Raw genomic sequence first — 19,932 nt, 5'->3', positions numbered from 1 at the left:
GGACCTGTTGATGCAAAGACTCTGCTTCCCTCTCCCCCACCCCATGTTTCTTTAAGCTAACAGAGAAACCTGAAAACTGAGGAACAGTTGCTAGTTACAGTACACAAGTTGTGTGTTTCTGCAGAAAGCAGTGAGATTGACAGGTGATCTCAGTCCATGTACTGCGTTTTAACAATGATCAGAAAAGTTTGGAGGAGAAATTAATGTCAAGGTTAGTGAAAATCTGTAACTGGGAATCTAACTGGTTTCAACTGGTATTAACTGGTATCAACTGGTCCCAGTTGGGAACTAACTGGTCCCAGTTGATGCCAGTTGCAACTGGTTCCAGTTAGCAACTGGTCCCAGTTGGGAACTAACTGGTCCCAGTTGATGCCAGTTGCAACTGGTTCCAGTTAGCAACTGGTCCCAGTTGGGAACTAACTGGTACCAGTTGATTCCAGTTGCAAGTGGTCCCAGTTAGCAACTGGTCCCAGTTGGGAACTAATTGGTCCCAGTTGAAACTGGTTCCAGTTAGCAACTGGTCCCAGTTGATTCCAGTTACCAACATGTCCCAACTCAACTGGCCACCCACAGGGACCACAGGAATTTCATGAGCATGCCCTTGAACTGGAAGCAGTGCCCAGCTGAAAACCATAAGCAATTCAATTGGAAGAAAATGGTCCAAGTTGTGCCCTAAATAGAAATGCTGCCAGTTTTTTTTGGTTTTATGAATCGTTACAGTGAAAGAACAGAAAAAAATTGAACTAGATGTATGTGACACACTGCTGCACTTGAAGGAATTGGTTTTATCCATAGGTTTTTTGTCCTACTCATTGTAGGGTACTGTATTACCAGCCTAGTAGTACTTTAAAGGACCAGTATTAGAATAGATTACAATGAGTAACTGTCATCTTGCAAATGGTGAGTTGTGGTTTATAAATGAATTATTTTTTCTTCTTTAGATGTCAGCCTCTTTACATTGTTTACCTCGATATTAGAATAATCTGAACAGTTTTACTTAATCTCGTATTTTTGAAAATCCTATTATTGTGAAATATTTCATATCGAAATTGAGCAACACAGTGCACTCAGTCGTACGCTTTAGCATAATTACATTGAACTAATATCAAACAGCTGTTGTCAATCTTTTTACATCCATCACGGCCTGATTGACGCCCGAGTATTAATATTATCATCTTGTTGGAGCATAATAGTCTTGTGTGCAGTACAGCGGTTACTTCCGTGCAACAACTAAATGTGGGGTAGTGCCGACAGTTATCCCAACTGAGACTACTGCCGACATGCTGCAGACACAACTATATTAGAAGCAAATGGCTTGTGACTTATTCCATGTGGCTGAACAGCACGAAAGGTTTATTCATACAAGTACATTCATCCAAAGGAACATAACCAAAGGTTACACGATTAAACCCATATAATAATACAAGCAAAAGGGATTGCTTGAGTACTATTTTGAGAACAGTAGTAGTGAATTTAATCATTGGGTTCGCCTGGAAAATGTGCAAGTGCCTTTGAAATGGTCCCCATAAGAACCGAGTTGAGCCCACATTCTTATAAGAACAACCTAAAATAATAGGGAATGTTGGACATGCTGGCATGGCATGAGCAAGGCAGTAGTTAAATGTGTAGCATGTCAGTTACATGCAACTCCGAGTGCGTTCACACTTATCATAAAAAGTATAACATGACACCTTTAAAATTTTCCAAAAAGCTAAATGCAAACAAAAATCAGGTAATCTTTTTATGGGAAACGATTGGCAAGATTACAAAAAAATTGCCTTTCGTTCCAGTCAATCCACAGGCATGGAGCTGCCTGCCTGTCCACTTCGACGACATTCTGTGCCACCCACTTCTGAACACATGAAATGTGTGTTGTGCCGAAACACAGAGAACTAACATAGCTGTTAGACACAAAATAAATCCTTTTTCTGTCACTGCAGCTAACTGACACAATATGCTGGATCTTAGCATGCATATTGTCTCGCAGTCGTACAGCTGTGCAGTTAGTTTTTTGAGGCCTTTGATATTGTTCGCTGTGGAACATGCGTCCAGAGATGCGAACTCTATCATATTCCTCAACAGGCCCTGTGATTTGGTGTGGGACTTGCGCTTCAATAATTCTATGAATGGACTCACTGACAGCTCTTGGTTTTCCCAAAAGGGCCAGCGACTCTTCTTTGTTGCACAAATCAGAGCACAAGAAATTCTTAACTTGCTCACTAGCGGCTGCATTGTGTGCGCCAACTTTGCTGGCCATAAGCACTCTGCTCATCACTTGGTGAGGCACTCCTTTAGCGGAAGTGACGAGCTTTTTAATCTTTCCTAAGCCCGCCTCAAAGACAAAGCAAGAGTGTGCCCAGAGTGGCCCTTGCATTGTAACACTTTTTGCAAGGTGCAACAACAAGTGTACATTCGAAGTCATTTCCTTCTTAGAGTAGAGAACTTGGACTTGAATAACAAATTGCACAAGACACTCAGTACTATCCCTGATGTCTTTGGCTGAGACAGTATCTCCAAGTAGGAGGTATACAGCTTTCACCAGCAAGCTAAAGTGTTTGTGGTACTTGCCAGGCAAGATTCTGTGAACACAAACAAGGCTGTAATACAACAGCCACTGTTGCCACTCGCTTGCCTTCCAAAACTTTCTCAGTTCAACAGATCTTGGCAGGCGCGTGATGCATTGAGGAGGCTTAATGGCACAAAGCCTTTCGTCAACCATCCTAATCAACTGTGGCGACCCTATATAATATGGAGCGCCTACACCAGACATCCACAGCTCCATAAACTGGCGTGTGACACCAAGTAAAACCCCATGCATATAATCAGGCGTGAAGCCCCACACAATGTCAAACCCCACCAAATTAATTAATGGGGAAGGCCCTTTAACTCCTCGCACATTAACACCAGTCCTGTGCACTTCAGCCATGTCTTGCATCATCCCTTCTTTAGTCCTGTCGGGTGGAGCTTCAGCGCTTATAGGGTACTTGACTGTTCCTGCAAAATAAAAATGATAGAAACAAATTAAATACAAAACTCGGGAGGGTGGGCAAAAAAACCTTTGCAGCAATGAATACTAGATTTTTCTAACTGGTAATAATATTCCTGCAAATGTCAGGTACTCCTAACTGCTGTAATAATGCATACAGATGTGAAGGCCACATGAAGCTTTCTAGAAGTTTGTAAAGTAAAGAAGAAGGCTAGCATGTCTTGAATGCACGTTAACTTTTAGTGTGACAAAAATACTTTAAGAAAAGAATGCGTGAAAATAAAATTAAGTAGGATGTAATAATAATGCACAAACCAAATTTCAGTAACAAAATAGTGATTGTGAAGCTGATATCCAGGATGTAGTCTGTCAGATATTTTTGTACACAAGTCAGTTTGCTTACCTTCAATGCATTTGCCAGGGTGCAAACACCAGCCACACCCAAAGTATCCATTATACTGGACTGTGTTCTGCATCAGAGCCCTGGCTGGAGCATCGGCTACAGCAGCGAAACAATAGACCTGTAATGTAACAAAAAGAATATAGTTTTAATGAAGAAATGGGACAGTGCTATATTGGTTTTCAAATTCAATCATACTCAAGTCTGGTCGGGATAAGATTTCTCGGTCCCGATTGCCTACTTTGTGCAAGCAGTAGAATGAGGCTAATCGTGGTGTAGAATGTCAATCTGAATCTGGCACAATTGTGAGTTCAAGTGGCTGTGCGACAGTGGTATTAAACTTGGCTCAAATGCTTGTGTGTTGACAATATGTATTTTTAAAGCAGTACCATTATTTGTTGTAACATAATTTTAAAAGAATTATAGTTAAATCAGGCACTTCACCAAAAGTCAAGAATATTTCGTGCATTGCTCAGTTTTTAAAGCGTTATATAGCAGTTAAATTAGACTAAAATGAAAGCTTTTTCATGAAGCCAAAAAAAACTAGTATCACTACAGTAGTAAGTTTTCATTTGCCTTCTCTTTTGCTGTTTCTTTTTTTAGTTTTTGGTTAAGGAATATTGCGGAAGGACACAATATGCAACTAAGTTTGCTAGGAGGAGACTACGCAATGAAATAGAAGTGGCTCACTTTTGATTGAAAGGTCTCTCCATCACATGTCCACTCGATACCACTCCTGGTAAGCGAGTCCATTTGCTTCGTGAATGCCTCCAACACCAATGTCATGTCTGGGTGGCACTGTCCATACCACAGTGTAGCAACAGTAACATTTTTCAAACGCAATCCGGGCGGCAACTCATTAATTGTCGTCTGCACGGGCCATATCGAAAACTTGGATGAGTTGAACACAGGACTACCATCCGAGTTTATGGTCAATGTGATGTCCATAGCGCCAAGACCCAGTTCTTTTCTTTGGTGCAGATACAAACTTCCGTCTGTAAAGTCTGTCATAGAGGCGGCGTGTGAACGATGTGCAAGTGCATTTAAAGAGTTTTTAAGTGACCTGGAAGTATCTTGAGACGAAAGAATTGAAGAAATCTGTTGCCCCATGGGAAGGGTCACAAAAAAACTTCCTTGCGCAGTAAGGGTATCTCCACTGTACAACTGTTGGCATTGTGTACATGTTGCATTGAATTCTTTTCTTTTCTTAAGGTCCCCGTCACATTCGCCGAGAAGGCAAATGCAGTTGGGACAATAGAAATGAAAGCCCATGCTATCAGTGGAGACTCCCGCAAATTTCTTAAACAGAAACTTCGTGTCAGGGAGATCCTTTCTTTTCATTAAAAAACTGACTAGTTTCATCAGGTGTTCTACCTGTGTCCACGCCAGGCCAAAGTTAACAGCAAAGTCCATGACTAGGGTCACGATGTCTTCAGCAGATAAATCGGAGTCAAAGGAGCCATCAGTTTCACGATCATCCTCCTTTGCGTTCTCTGCCAGGGCTTCCTCATCGTCGCTCGGTCCCGACTCTTCGCACTCGTCGACTTCATCGTTTGCCCAGACGCGAACTGGCGAATTATCAGCAGGTTCATCTGCAGCAGCATTACCATCAGACATCACGTTTTCCACTTGGCTAGTGTCAGTCGCGAGGCGAGACGCCCTGTACCGCGTTGATCTGGGCAGCTCTTTCCCATCGAAGGATGGCTCTAGATATAACTTCCGTCGTTTAGGCGTCCGGGACATGTTAGCGGTACAGAATGTACACTTCGAACTGTGGTAAAATGCCTTCAGTCTAATAAAAAAAATACAAATCGATATGTATTAGCGTGCGCTTGAGTGGAAATCTTTCGATCCACGAAAGCGCAAACGCCATGCAAACGACTTGAGATCTGGATTCAGTCGGCTTTGTAACGGCTTAGCAATGAAGTGAATAATAGGTAATATATTTTTATTTGCATTTCTAGCACCGAACGTTACAGGTTTTTTATTTATATATAGGCCGTTTCTTTAACAACGTTATTTATGAATTTGTACGCGTTTAAATTCAGGCCAGGCCAAGCAGTTTTGGCTTGGTTGGTTGAGCTGAGCGAAGCCGGGCCAAGCTGAGTACAATCCACTTTGTGTCAGGCCCGCGTTACCCACGTGCGCGCTGAGCCCGTTGACTGTCATATTTGGTTCGATATAATGTTCGCGCTAGTTCGCTTTCTAGATAGTGACCATGCACATGACACTCGTATATATGTTGTGCGAGTGGAGGATATCCATGATTTTCATCCGAAGCACGAGACGGATTTCGATGGCAAGGCAGTGTATGTCGTTCACTGGGAGGATGAAGCAAACGGTGACGACACGGGTGAATATAAAGCCCAGATACTTCGACTTGGCGGTAAGTGCATCCATCTACCCTGATCTACGCGTTAGTCTAATATCCACACTTGCACTTTCAGCCACAGAGAAAGAAGCTCGGGAATCGCCAAAAAGAATTCCGATCCCTAAAATTGCAGTTGAGGAAGGCTCGGACGTTGAAGGAGCTGTGACCAAGAAGGCCACTGTAAGTGCGCACTTGTTCATTCGCAAATCTTTTTTTTTTTAGGTGTTTCTCTTTTTTTTCGAATCTATTAAGGAAGTGCGAATTATTTTAAGATATTGGGAGTATGTCTAATCCAAAATTTGCAGGCTGCAAGAATGAAAAAAACAGCTGTCAACCGAACTGCAGCAAAAAAAGACCGGTACGAGCAGATCTTGAAAAAGCAGATGAGCCACGCTCTCCGACAGAACTCGGAACAAACTGTGAGCGTGTATTAACTATATAATACCCGATTTCCTTAAACTTCTTTTCTTCTTTTCACTGTGAATAAGCTTCAGTGAAGCAAAAAAAAAAAAAATGTTTACGCAGCGAAAAACGCGACTGAGTTCATCATCAAGCTCGGATGACTCTCTCGTGTCCAGCTCAGAAGTAACAGAAGAGAAGAAAAAAACCAAATTTTGGAAAAAGAGATGCAAGGAGCTGCGGCAAGACAACATCTTCTTGCAAGAACAAGTTAGCTCACAGCAGGTGCTGTTAAACTCAAAATTTCTGAGGTGTAAGTACAATAATTATATATTGATTTTAGTTCTTAAAATGAGAAAGTTTTTTTATATGTTGATGACAACCTGTTAATTTCATAGCTAGTGAGCATTTCTTGAATATTTTGACAGTTGAAGACCTGCAGCACAGCAAAGAGGCTGACGTTGAGAGCTGCACTGTACAAGCTAGAAAGGAGACAGCAAAGGCCACAAGCAACCTAGGTGCATATTCATTTTTGTTATTAAATTTAGTGTTATTAGTTTCATACTACATAGAATTGACAATCATCTGTAGCATATAGCATAAGAGCACTTCTTGAGCTAGAGTACTTAAAGCAGTATTCCCTTCTCATGTAATGGATCAAGATGCATAATCGGTTACTTCATAATCACTAATTATTTTTCAGATTTACTTAAAGCACTTTGCAGTATACTATTTGCAGTCCAGTGAGTCAACAAAGCTTGTTCCTGCTGGGAAAGAATTCAAAGGATCATGCATGTTTGATGACTTTTGCCTTGAGACTTGCTAGGAAATGCAATGTTGCACTTCCTTAGCAAATGACATTTGACACAATGAAACACACAAGTAACCAGGATGTTCATGTATTGCTTCCATCACTGCATGAATTGTATGTGCAATAGTATTAAATATAAAATTAGCAAGTTTTGTAAATTGGTGTACTATGCACACAGATCTGATTTTTTTGCATGCATAAATGAAGTAAAATGATGCATGCCAAAAATTGCAAGAGGCTAGATTATTTTCTCAATACAGCCTTTGTAACTGATTTTAAAATTGCAAAAAAATGCAGTAAAGTCCATTCAAGAGACTGTGCCTGGGTCACCGAGTAAGTTGGAGGATGTTTGTCTATTCCTGTGAGATCTAAATTTTGGCTTTTTCACACCAGATGCTGGCAGTCTACACTCACGAAGTGCCATTGATGGTAAGGCTTTAGGTTTATTTCTATTGTATTGCTTACGTGTAATTATAACAATGCAAAATATTTATGCAGACTTCATAGAGGAACCTCCCACTTCGATGACTGGTGAGTTACAGGCTTATGTGTAGTATTTGTGTAAACATTTAGCTTTGCTCCTTGTGTTTCCAGCATGTGCAGCAAAAGAATCTGATGACCTGCCTAGTCCAAGTAGGCTTTTTTACTTGTGTGCTTCTATTGTAGGAAACTACTGAATTTCCATGTTTCACAAATTTGCAACATCTTTTTTCAGGGAAATGTTTTTCATATTTAGAAGATGGCTCTGTGAGTATATATTTTGCACTTTACCTGTGAAGTTCAAGCACACAATGAAATTAGCATAATGTTGCATTCTTTGAACATGATTGATGCAAATGGTCAAAAAGTAAATAATTTCAAATCTATACTGTAGATGCCAACATAAATTGTAGCATGTTATATGTTCACACCAGCAACTATGGTAGCTTGAATTAAATGTGTTTACATTCAGTAAATTGAGTGATTGCATCCCAACTAATTGTCACTTCATTACATTATACTTACATCTAGCTTCACAGCACTGATTTAGTTACAGCACTCATTTGTAATCTTAGTGACCATGATTTACTATTATCTTTGTGCACACAGCCTCTTTTCTAATATAATACTCCTATTGAGGACAGAACACACTATATTCAAAATTTGCAGATCCCTTCACATTGACATCCCGTATAATCATGTGATTTTGGGACATGAAACCCATGATATTATTATAAGCCGTGTGAAACAAACTGCCTGCCGAACAGCTCAGAGGTGCCTCCACAATAACGATGTGCAGCTACTTGGCATGTTGCCAATGACAGTGGTGCAAAACAGCAGCAGTTGTTGGTAAGTTTGTGAAATCTTCTGCAGTACATGTTACATTTTAGCTTCTAGAAAGTACAGGTGGCTTGTATACTTGCCCTTGTCAATTTCGGTAGCTAGATATATTACCAATACCACAGATAATTTGGACATTTAGAAACACTATATGAGGTGGCAAAAGCATGTGCATATCCGAATACAAATCGAATAGTGGCCCTGCGAATATTTTAATTCGTGAATTGAATATGTGCTCTTCAAATTCTCAAATACTGAAAGTCGGCAACACCTACATTATGGAACATGTAATAATTACATATGCCCTAAATTGTAGTATGCATTAATCATCATATATAGGTTGACATCTGGTGTGTATGTCTGCTAACAAAAAATTAAATACAGGGCTACCAAAAATATTGTTTAAAGTACCTGTATCTAGACCGCTGCTGTCTTTTTGCCAAAGTGGCGCGAAAATGCCTCCTCTCTCACGTGAATATCCGATAGCGTGCGGTGGCAAAGCCAAGGAGCATTTCAAATCTCTTACATAGTCCGGTGCTCACCAGCTGGTAAGCATACAATAAACTGCAGTGATGCAAGGCTGCCCCCCCCCCTTCCCCACACAACCTGTTTCACAAGTCAAGTAAACAAAAAAAGAAACCATGCTCATTACCACATTCAGAAAAAAATTATATTGCACAAAAACTTGTAATAATAAAATTTTTGCTATTCAATATTTGTACGCCTGCTAAGTTGAACTTCTTTGTCAGCCAATAATAATTACAGGAACAAGATGTTGCATCGCTCTCTTCCTTGATATTTACAGTTTCATCTTCAAAAGGGCATCTGCCTGACGCCTATTCAGGCAAAAAGAATTCTGTCTCACAAGAAGGCAAGGCTGGTGGTGAAGGAAACGGCACAAGCCATATGGTCCCAGAAAGGGCTAGCGTCACGCAGTGTTAAAGGTGGCGTAGCTCCAGGAAGAAGGAACCTCGGCGAGGTTGCAAAGCCTGCGCTGACACCTGAAAAGGTCGCGGTTCTGGAAGGTTGGTCTGCTGTGTATATGTGCTAAATCTATCCTGAGAAGTGCACGTAACATGTCACCTGTTCTTTTACAGAAACACTCAACCATTGGTCGCATGTGACAGGCGCCGACTCGTCCATTGCAGCCCGAAACTTGACCAGCATACTAACTGAAAAAATTCAGGATTGCATCAAGGCAGAGCGACGAAAACCTCCACAGTAAATGTACTGCGAAATGCATTCAATCCATAGATAACCCAACGAAGACCAAAGACTAGGGCTGTGCAATGTTTTTTCTGCATTAATAAATAGAATCGTCTCATATACACTCAACATAAGTCCTTTGGAGTCTTTCATGTGCTTAGAATGCTCATTTGCACGTTCAAAGTTAAGAACATCTCAACTGGGAATGCGTTCTAACTGGTCCCAGTTGTCAACTGGGAATGCATTCTCAACTGGTCCCAGTTGCCAACTGGGAATAGGTTCCCAACTGGTCCCAGTTGCCAACTGGGAATAGATTCCCAACTGGGAATAGATTCCCAACTGGGAAAAATTCCCAACTGGAAAAGTGTTCCTTAAACCAGTTCAACTGGGACCAGTTGAAACCAGTTAGATTCCCAGTTACAGATTTTCACCTGGGATAACTTATCACACCATCGGACAGCAGTTAATAATTGTAATTCTTCACTTTTTCTTTTCTTGTGGAAGACTGGTGGCAAACGTATCGACTGCTGAGAAAAACTGCCACACTTGACGCCACAGCAAAAAGAGTGTGTATGTCTCGCATACACTGATCTCTACCTACTTCAGCACAAGCCTAGTTGAGGTATAGAATAGTGTTCATTGAGCGTTCCAATTGCTCGCTAAGTACCTACATTGAAAGTTTGTCAGAGTTGAAACAAAAGCTTATGGTTTTTTCAGGCTACTGGACCACCCGGTGCTGAGCCTTGCAGAACCTATGCAAGCTGTATTAGTTATGGGGAGTCATACAACATGGTGTTGGGTCACACTCATGTTTACCCAGGTGAGTATATTTCAGAGCTAAAAAGCAGAGCAGGGCCTCTCAAGTACGCTTTTCACAAGGCCGAAACAGAAAAAAGCGGCAGCCAGAAAAAGTGTCACATGGACATTATCTTAAAAACGGTGACGAATGCCGTGTTTTCGCAAAGCTATGCAACCCCCATTTCTAAGCACCACCCCTGTTTTCACAAGGAATACAGTTAACATTCGGTTTTCTGGACGCCAGAAGTTTCGGACATGCCTGATTCCCCGGACTTATCTCCAGCACCGTCAAGTTCTCCATAGAGTCAATGTATTAAAAAGTCCGACATTTCGGATACCTACAGCATTTGCCATCCGATTTTTCGGACTTTTTATTGCTAACCGCAGACTTGAAGTCACCATCAATGCCGTAATTTTGGTTTTCGAATCCTCGAACCCACCATGCTCTCATCGCTTGGGTACCGCGTCGCGGCTGCCATGCCCTCGAAATGGCAACTGACTCAATCCTGCACACGCCAATTCATTGCCCGCCGTAGCATAGTCATCAAACCTGTGGTCAATCCTCACTATTCGTTCACGTGTTGTTCTGTCATCTATGCAGCAGATTGTGTGCTGCTGCATGCCATCTTCAGCATTCATGTTTCCTCATCTTCTGCAGCCATAGAGTTTCTAGCTGTGTGGTGCTACGGTTTTCGTTGAGCGAATTTGCCGAGGCCGCAGAGTGAGTGCGTGTATGACGAACTTCTATCCACAGAGGTTATCTTCGATGATCTGCGCGCTGCCGGCCTCTTGATACCAGCCGCAATAACCTTTGAGTGCTTTGCCGATGCTGACGAAAAGCTCGAGCTGTAGTGCAGTTGACCGATGACGAAATCATTCATTGAGTCACAGAGGATTCCGACACCTCCGACACTATGATTGAAGAGGCAGTGCTTACACGGCCAGTGAGCTCGGAGTGGATGCGAGCACTGATAAACACTGTTATCGGTGTACAGCGACATCGTGGCTTACACGGCCAGTGAGCTCGGAGTGGATGCGAGCACTGATAAACACTGTTATCGGTGTACAGCGACATCATGGCCTCAAATGAAATTGAGTCAGACATCATTGTGGGCAATCGGAACGCTTTGCAAAAGAAGATAAGCAACTTTTGGTGCTTAAGTCATGCAACCTGGTAATGTGTGAGCGGCAGGTTGACCTAGGTGTGAACAATGTCTTTGTATAGGCAGAGGAAAACGAAATCCGGCTGAACCCACAAAAAAGCATGTGTGTCTTGTTCTCCCGAAAGAGAGGTATGCACTCAGAACCCGACATTCAACTGAATGGTCAACATCTGCCTGTTAATGCCGAGCATAAATTCTTAGGTCTAATCTTGGACGAAAAGCTAACCTTCATACCACACATCAAGTATTTAGAAACAAAATGTGTAAAAGCCATGAATGTTCTAAAGGTGTTGTCACGTACTACGGGGGATAGTGACAGGAAATGTCTCCTGAATTTGTATAGAAGCCTCATTCGCACCCGCTTAGATTATGGGGCCGTTGTTTATTAGTCTGCGACTCAATGTGCTCTGATGATGCTGGACCCCATGCACCATTTGGGAACTCGCCTTTCTTTGGGTGCTTTTCGCACTAGCCCCATGGAAAGCCTGTATTTCACAATCAATGATCAGTCTTATTGTGACCTGTTCCATAGTCATCTTTCGTTGAGGCAGCCTTACTCGCTTCGTGCGAGAGGGCTCGCTGAGGATACAGATAGGCCACATCTAGAACACTGTTTGATAGCTCTTGCTGCATATCTGCCGCCGTGGCAGTGGCAGCTTATAGACTGAGACATATCTTTTGTGGAAGTCGCAAAGCATGCGCCTGTTGCACACATCCGCATATGCTTTCATGAACTCCTTCATAAATGCAGTTGTTCCGAGTTCTACACCGATGCCTCAAAGATGAACACTTCTGTCTCATACGCTGCGGTCGGCCCATCCTTTTCAGATGCCGGTACTCTTCATCCTAACACAAGCATCTTTACTGCAGAAGCTCATGCGATACTTGCAGCCAATAAACACATTAAACAAATAACTTACAAACTGCAGTAATATACACAGATTCCCTAAGTGTAATAAAAAACCCCAAAACGCTGAAAAAAACACAAACATTCTGTCCTTGTATCTCTCTACTCACTCCTATGCACAGTATACTCAGTCAAACAGCGTGTCGTAGTGTACTGGGCGTCATGACACCGCGAGGTAGAAGGAAATGAATTGGCAGACCACGTGGCTGCAACCGCCAAGCCAACCAATGCCAATAAAACAATGACGATCTCTGCCTTCGACCTGAAACCTCTCCCCAAACGAAACCTCAGGGCTTTTTGGCTGCGCACATGGGATACACACAAACGAAATAAACTCCATGTTACCAAGCCGCAACTCGGTCAGTGGCCGGCAGTATCTAAGTCACGCCGCACACAAGTTACACTAACAAGGCTAAGGATAGGACACACATACACAACACACTCATACCTTTTGTCTGGTGATGATCCACCATTGTGTGAGAGATGTGGTGAAGCACAAACTGTCCTTCACATTTTAATTGAATGTTAGAAGTTAGACACCCTTAGAAAACAATTCTTCGCATTAGCCTACCAACTACGAATAAGACTCCACCCGGTAATGTTCATCAGTAGGGAACCACTTTTCAAACCCGAGTCACAGCTGTCATATTTAAAGCAGGTGCAAGACTTTCAAGTGATTTACCCAGGAAATTCGAAGCACGACCTCTGAAGAGAGGTTGCTGCTACGGTTACTACAAAAAACACAGCACATGCCTCCCGACCCTTGTATACAAGGGCGTTCAAGAGGCATTTGTGCTAATACCACTTATCACCACAGTTTACCATCATGATCCTTCACGACCCATTCTCACTAGACACCTTTCACGTCACTGTCATACTTTTAATACTGCTATGTTTTACCCACCGCAGTGTGTGGAATTTTAAGGGCCTTATACAGCCACAGCCACCTACCATAAACATTGTCCACATCCCTCGTCTCATGAAATGATGCTCTTTGGCCATCATGTGGCTCTTGCACCATAAAGCACCACTCATCATCATCCATTAAACCAGTAAATGATGCTGGTTTCAGGTAGTGCCGATGCGTGTTTGTATGTTTATGTTCTGAAAATGCATCAAATGTTCAAGAATGTGTTTGCTGCGTGGTATTATCTGAGCCTGAAATTGCATCATCAATTTTTGTTGCAGTGGAATGGCTGGAAAAAAAGTGTTTGTTGAGGCAAGAATATTTGTGCATTTTTTGTTGTTGTTGTAGGGGAAATTTTGTTGAAGCAGCATTCTTTGTAGCAGGGTTCGACTGTACATCTTACAATACATTCAGGCGCATGCAAATCTAGTTTGCATTCACCTGGAGTGCTTACAGTCTCTGCGTTCTCTCCCAACAGCATTGACAAGCTTTCACGTCACCTACCTGGCTCCACCAAATCCTCCTCCTCCCCCGCCCCTGAATTCGAGCCCTGGCCTGAACATGGGGTTGGGACAGCCAAGCTCACCGTACCAGGCGTTCTTCAACGTGCCGTCTGCACACTTCGAGATTGCGCCTTTCTCTGCTGTTGTATTTGTCCGCATGAACCCATCTCACACCAGGCTCTGGCTTGTAAGGACACAGTGGTGCACCATCTAGTGTGTCACATCGACCAGTGAATACTTAAAAAAGTTGTCATGCTCATTTTATTCAGCAGAACCTCATTAATTTGAACTCAATTATTTCAAAATTTCACTTGATTCGAAGGATTTTCACGTTCCCGTATTTTGCAATGTAAGCTTGTCTGGATTATTTGATGCGGCGGCCGGCACCAGTCCGGTTAATTTGAAAGCTTTGGATGCCATGTGCCAGTTCCAAATCCCGATTCCTCCACAAATCTGTGGAAACGACGACTCTTAATAGCCACAAGGCAATGCAACGTAGCAATTCTATTGAGTGGCAGCTAAAGCACTGCAGTCTCGCTACTTCCAGAGAGAGGGGAAAAAAGGCCTCGTGGTGAACCGAAACATGCGCCCGCAGCAAACGAGGCATGCATCATTGCAATTCTGTGGTGATGCTTGGGCAGCAGATCGCATGTTTCTCGCAACGTCAGCAGGTCATAATTTACCCAGTCTTCTGGGATAGCAAAGAAATTAATGAAAGTAAGTTTGGCGGAAAACACTATGTATGCAAACCTCCAATTGCCGGTTGCTCCAGCAATAAGTGCCTTTGCAGTGCTGGCGGAGTCCTTGCCACCAACACCTACTTCGAAAACTAAGTCTGGAAGTTTCGGAGATAATTTTTCTCAGCCATAACAGATCATGAGTTTCATCATACTGGCCATTATTAAATTCCTAATTATACTAGAAAGAATGTGTGAATGGTCGCATCATGACGTGCTGACGCAGCAAGGAGCAGGCAACATGCTGCCTGCGTGTTACTGTGTTGCAGTGAAGATGTCTTGTTTCTGCAGGCGCACATTTTAGTTGATTATGAATGCGTTTTTTTTTCGATGGCCGCAGAGAGGCCCATCGTTCCCTTGCGTTTCTGGCAACATTAGGGCCTGGTATTGGGGGAAAACATAGCCCTTGGAGTCGCAAGCTAGCCGGCGCAGCAAATGACAAGCTCTGATTACTTCTAATACAGTCGAGCCCACATATAACGGCCCCACTTAAAACGAACTTTGGCTTAAAACGAATAATGTCCGCGTGACCGTGGAAGTATACATTGGTTCTATGGCACAAAATCGCACTTACAATGAACATCTCCGAGCGCCGCTGATCGGTTACGGCGAACGAAGCCGGCGATCTGCCAATTTCCCGGGAAACCAAATGAAACACAGCTTTTAAAAAATGTTGCGAGTGAAAACACAAAATTTTTTGCCCCAAAAATTTCGTGATGCACATGTTTCGAAGAGCAGGAAGGATAAGGGCAGTCTCAAGTGTCAAACGGCAGAGTGCTCTTCACCGAGGCCCGTGGCATAAGCTGCATGAGGCAATGGCTCCTAAGTTTCGTCGTTCTCGCAATCAGATTCTTCCGTGTCACTCTTGCCGTGTACTTAATTCACAATGCCCTAATCCATGCTTCCACGGTGTCAGCATCATCATCGGCTGTAATTAAGCCATCTCAACTGATGTCCCACCCGCTCTGCCAGGTTGGAGTCAACGACACGCTGCCAAAAATCGCCACCGGAGCGGTCCTGTTCGGCATCTTCGGGCTCGGCATCAGGCTCGACGTCAACGAAGTCGGCCTTGCGAAAACAGTTTCGTGCAGACGTAGCTGTCACCGCTGCCCTCGAAATATTCACCATCTCCACAGCTGAATACCGGCACGCCTGAAATGGCATAATCCGCACGCCTTGGGCGTGCGGATTACGCCGCTTGTCCGCCATTACGCGGACGAGCGGCATGAAAAAGCCATCTTGACGACACACGCACACACCGAGAGCTAGCAAGACGCGCATGCACAACACACATGCTAGAATGCGTGGTACAGCTCTGGGCCTGTTTCTAGTCTAAAAACTACTTCTGAATTCGAGTCAGCGTGGCTGGCGTCGCAGAGCGTTGGAGATGGGCGAAGGAGTTGTGTCAAGAGAGAAGAGCCGATTGGCGAGAGAATAGCAAGGACTTTCGATTGAGTGAAGAGAAGGGAGGATACGGCAAAAAGAAGACCTTGAAAACTAAAACACGCGGGAACGAGGCAGATCGGGCAGCTTGCTTGAAAGGTCAGCGAAACGCGCAACATGCACGCAGACGTGCGCACAGGTCTATGGACGGCTGCCTAGATCGGCGCGTGCGGTGGTGTTCAAAGAATTGGTGGCTGTGGTCAAAGAATCGTGTTGTTGCGCTGGGGGTTTTCGTGGCCTCACCGACTTGGATAATTTGTGATTCGTTCCGTGCAAATTAACAGCCGTTTTTACGCTTCCCCACACGTGCGGAGGGTATGCTGAGCCGAGTGCAAAGTGAGCAAGAACAGGTCCTAAACACGAAAAGAATCGCGAATCGTCATAGTGGGTAGGGTAGCGTACGCTTGTGCACTAGAACAATGTGACAAGACAAGATGCGGACGATATGATACAGACGATGTTGGCAAATGGTCTGGTCACTCCAGGCCAGCGATGTCGCGCCATTCCCCATAGTCATGTCCGGCGATTCTTTCTTTCATGATCCAAAAATAAACGAACAAGCAGTATTTTATTGCATCTTTTTGTGCACGAAAGGTTCTTTCTAGTGCAGCTGGATAGATTACTAGTGATCAATTGTAGGTGGTTCGTTTGATAACATTGGGATCATTTTGAGAATGTCCTGCAGCGGTGCATGTATTTTTGTGAATTTAACGAAATTGCTCATAAGCAGAGCACTGCTGTTTATAATATTGTCGTTTCAGATGTTGTCATACATTGAGCTTTCACTCGGCGTAAATTGTTATTTGACTTCAGTGTCCCTTTAGGGTCCCCCAGTTTTTCGCTAAGTTATTTTCGGCTGTCACTTAGTAAAGTTGCACGTATAATTGCATTGAAATAGGCAAAAAAATTATTTTATATTAAAGTCAATTCTCACATCTGCTATTATTAAAATTTTAAGTATATTTCAGGTACTCTACTGTGTTTGCACACGCGCATTAAGATTGTTGCCACTATGATAAAAAGGTCTAAATATTAAGTCCAATAAAATTTTGAGTTAGCTATAGCTATGCTGACTTTGTAACCATTTCATATCTTGTTGTCATTGTCAGTTAGATTGAGATATGACAATTAATTTTTTCTTCTCTCTTAAACTCCATATTTTTTGGTGTGTTTATATTGTCATAATTGGTAGAAGACAGCTGCATTCAAAGAAATACAGACACAAACATTTTGTCTCATTTTTTCACTTGCAATAAATAGCTACTTTCCCACTTATCATGGTTAAAAGAAGCGAGACTTTGGTCTGGGCGAGCTGGTTCATAGCTGTAAAAAGGCACGGTACGACTGTGACTATGTATGAACACTCAACAGGGCTGGTCCAACAGCGTGGTCGAAAAGCGGCGCTCGTCTGTCTTGCTTACGTGTTGTTCTTCTGTTGTCCTATTCGCACTGTGACTTCCTATGGCTAGAAGAAGCCTTGTTTGTTCGAGCGTGTGATGATTATATGGAGGCGTTTCTATAGTGCCCAGCCACAGCTTCGATATGAGAGGGGAGTGTTGAGAGAAGCGGGTTGGTTTTGTAAACTCAGGCGACCATGTGAGTACGCAAAATAGCAATGCATGTGGCATCACCTGCACCTGAGCATCTTGTGACAACTCCGACATATAGAGCACTGGGAGGATGCACATCAGCTAGTCCAAACTTGTGATGTATTGGGATGTCGGTTGTCTACATTAAAACAGAGTTCATGTTGGTGGTGTGAGGTGCCCAGTTTTCTGCTCATTTGTGCAGCGTACACTTCAAAGTTGAGTTTGTCCTATGCTGTATCAGCCAGTAATATTTCTATTAAATGTGGGTGTCCACACATAGAAATCTCACAAATTACCTGGCCTTCAAAGTTTTGTGTGTGTTGTGTACTCCTTTCAAGCATAGTTTCTATGTTTTTGCATGGTCTTGTTAAAACTTTCCTGTTGGTTCTGTGTTCTTCCCTTCAGACTCAGCAGAGAATGCAAGAGATGCAGAGGCGGTGCATGTACCAGCACTCCCTGTACATGCTAAGGTGAGGGCCACATTTTTGCATATTAGCCTGCTGATGGAAACGATTCAAATCGAGATATGCGGGCACGTTATACTAGAAGGGCCATTGTCTTGTCTTCCGGCACATTTGGCTGGGCATCACTGCTCTGACTCGATGCTCTGACTGCTCACTGCTCTGACTTAGATCAAGAGCATGCGCGCAACAATGCGGCGCATGCTCTTGATCTGAGCCAGATCATGGTCGTCCTAGTCTAATGTGCAGCAGCTGCTTGCACGAGCAATCGTAGGCTATTGCTGGGTCTTCTGCTGCAAACAGACAAAGTGCAAATCGTGTGATGAGATTTTCGTTGTCCTTCAAGATGGAGCGTGGTGCTCTGAAAGAACCGGTGGGCCAATCTAGAAGACCTTCATATTGACGAGCTGAATGTGACATTAGTGCTCCAAAATGACCAGTAAAATGCACCACTAATTGTATTACTTGAGTTCGAGTACTTTCTTGCATATAACCTGCCTCTCTAACTTTGAACTCCCCGAAAAAAGAAAGAAAAAAATCCTCACGTATAGCCCGCATGCTTATAGTCCCAACTGCACAGTCACAATCTCGTTTACAAAAGAACTTTATTTTGAAGCAATCGCCGCAACGTTGATGGCACCAATTCCGTTCCTTCAATCATCACCCGACTCGCCACTGTCTCTGCTGCCACCACGTCGGCCAGAATCGCCCCTGGCCTGGTCATGAATCGCTGGAGCCATACACAGCTCACATGAAACTCACGTGAGATGCTTATCTCGCAGGCCAACATTAGCGCTTTCATTTGCGCCATCTCCTTTGACACAGCATGGCCCCGAATCCTCCGCTTTTCAATCAATTTGACTAACTGCGTCTCAAGAAGGGAGTACAGTCACCAGTCTTCGGTCGGCGAAATCCTCGCTTAATTTTTGCGTGTACTTTTGAGAGAGGCCTTTTTTTTTTTTTTTCACCAGTCGCGAGTACAGGACTTGTTGACGTCGTGGCTCCTCGCAGCAGCTATGATCTCGAGATTTTCTTTCGTGCTGTGGCCCACTCATGGTGCCTCACCAGACAAGGCTGACCAACGTTGCAAATTGGTCACACCTGACTTAGCAACAGACGTCAAATCGCTGTTGTGATGCTTTTTACCAAATCGGACAAAGCACGCAAAAAATGAATCGACATGCTACAGATGGGATCTGATTATGGCCTGTGTTGGCTTTTATTGGCTTTGCACCAAACGATGCAGATGGAAACGCGGACTGCACAGCAGGCCATGCATTGCCGTGAAGCTGACCTCTGCTTCCAGATAATTCAGAGATGACCCGCACCCTCACATATGCGAGGAAATACGATTGTTGTGTTACAATGTTACTGCTTTGTGATGTGAAGTATTACCTTCTTGCAGTTTCAGTTTGGGATTTTTTTATTCTCCATGATATTAAAATGTTCTCTGAGCCTCGGCATGCTGATCAGACAAATTAAGCTGAACACACATAGAAAAATCTTGTTTTCTTAGTTCAAATTTTTTTAATGTTAAAGCTCACTATTCCGAATTTTTAACAGACCAGGAATTTGTTCTAGTAAAGTGGAGATTGAACTAAAGAAAAAAAACCTTTGAAAATAGTGCAATTATGGACAGGCACAGCCTGTGAAATATTTGGAGATGGTGGGACAAAGCATTATCTCCAGCTGGCGCATTTTTGTTTTGGGTGGGGTGTGGGGGAGGGTTGGGGTTTTTGAAGTGAAGTTCCGAGCAGGCAGGCATGTGCACATGCAGTGAAAGTAGGGAGGTCTTGGAGAAGGCGCCTATCTATCGTTTACGGCCACAAAGGAGCTCGGCTCGTGTGAAAGAAAGTTGAAAGTCGCGTGGATACAGTTGAACATCTCTATAAGAGACACTGATGTAATAGACAAATGGGTAGGCAAGAACT

At 43.3% G+C, this 19,932-nt stretch overlaps 4 protein-coding genes across 21 annotated transcripts in view; 2 read left to right on the top strand and 2 right to left on the bottom strand.

Annotated features, from left to right (window-relative positions):
* LOC119172939 (uncharacterized) overlaps positions 1-19,932 on the bottom strand; it is a 1,216,589-nt gene that overhangs the window by 419,774 nt on the left and 776,883 nt on the right. The gene's annotated exons all lie outside the window — the stretch shown is intronic.
* Positions 1-19,932, top strand: part of LOC142813823 (uncharacterized) — a 548,512-nt gene that overhangs the window by 2,772 nt on the left and 525,808 nt on the right. For 3 of the 5 annotated variants that reach the window (XM_075891749.1, XM_075891750.1, XM_075891751.1), the window contains 3 exons: positions 10,211-10,313; positions 13,747-13,958; positions 17,946-18,010. In XM_075891749.1, the coding sequence (XP_075747864.1) occupies positions 10,211-10,313; positions 13,747-13,958; positions 17,946-18,010 (380 nt within the window). The remainder of the gene's footprint in view (positions 1-10,210; positions 10,314-13,746; positions 13,959-17,945; positions 18,011-19,932) is intronic. The other 2 variants (XM_075891752.1, XM_075891753.1) reach the window with 1 other exon arrangement.
* Positions 1,323-5,129, bottom strand: LOC142813819 (uncharacterized). The gene is made up of 3 exons (XM_075891730.1): positions 4,077-5,129; positions 3,390-3,507; positions 1,323-2,994 (listed from the first exon to the last, which is right to left on the bottom strand). The coding sequence occupies exons 1-3, from the start codon at positions 5,127-5,129 to the stop codon at positions 1,742-1,744; spliced, it is 2,424 nt and encodes an 807-aa protein (XP_075747845.1). The 3' UTR covers positions 1,323-1,741.
* Positions 5,556-9,627, top strand: LOC142813821 (uncharacterized). 8 transcript variants are annotated; one of them, XM_075891743.1, is made up of 12 exons: positions 5,571-5,772; positions 5,834-5,937; positions 6,063-6,176; positions 6,283-6,469; positions 6,585-6,674; positions 7,265-7,300; positions 7,361-7,396; positions 7,466-7,498; positions 7,562-7,600; positions 7,683-7,714; positions 9,093-9,312; positions 9,385-9,627. In XM_075891743.1, exons 1-12 carry the CDS (start codon positions 5,571-5,573, stop codon positions 9,510-9,512), a joined length of 1,221 nt encoding a protein of 406 aa, XP_075747858.1. In that variant the 3' UTR covers positions 9,513-9,627. The 8 variants fall into 8 exon arrangements, with proteins under 8 accessions (XP_075747859.1, XP_075747861.1, XP_075747858.1 ...); XM_075891744.1 differs by lacking the exon at positions 7,265-7,300 and having other exon boundaries at positions 5,556-5,772; XM_075891745.1 differs by lacking the exon at positions 7,562-7,600.

This window comes from Rhipicephalus microplus, chromosome 4, assembly GCF_043290135.1.
Source record: "Rhipicephalus microplus isolate Deutch F79 chromosome 4, USDA_Rmic, whole genome shotgun sequence".
Classification (NCBI taxonomy): domain Eukaryota; kingdom Metazoa; phylum Arthropoda; class Arachnida; order Ixodida; family Ixodidae; genus Rhipicephalus; species Rhipicephalus microplus.
The sequence above is the reverse complement of the archived record's forward strand: the minus strand, read 5'-3'. Positions and strand labels throughout refer to the sequence as shown.

Bases quoted from the DNA above. Each gene is read 5' to 3' on its own strand.
- LOC142813819 (XM_075891730.1), bottom strand. From the start codon at position 5,129: ATGTCCCGGACGCCTAAACGACGGAAGTTATATCTAGAGCCATCCTTC. The intron at 3,508-4,076 runs GTGAGCCACTTC...GTTACATTACAG, and splicing joins GAGAGACCTTTCAATCAAAA to GTCTATTGTTTCGCTGCTGT. The intron at 2,995-3,389 runs GTAAGCAAACTG...TTTATTTTGCAG, and splicing joins CCCTGGCAAATGCATTGAAG to GAACAGTCAAGTACCCTATA.
- LOC142813821 (XM_075891740.1), top strand. From the start codon at position 5,571: ATGTTCGCGCTAGTTCGCTTTCTAGATAGTGACCATGCACATGACACT. The intron at 6,675-7,264 runs GTGCATATTCAT...AAAAAAATGCAG, and splicing joins AAAGGCCACAAGCAACCTAG to TAAAGTCCATTCAAGAGACT. The intron at 7,301-7,360 runs GTAAGTTGGAGG...TTTTCACACCAG, and splicing joins GACTGTGCCTGGGTCACCGA to ATGCTGGCAGTCTACACTCA.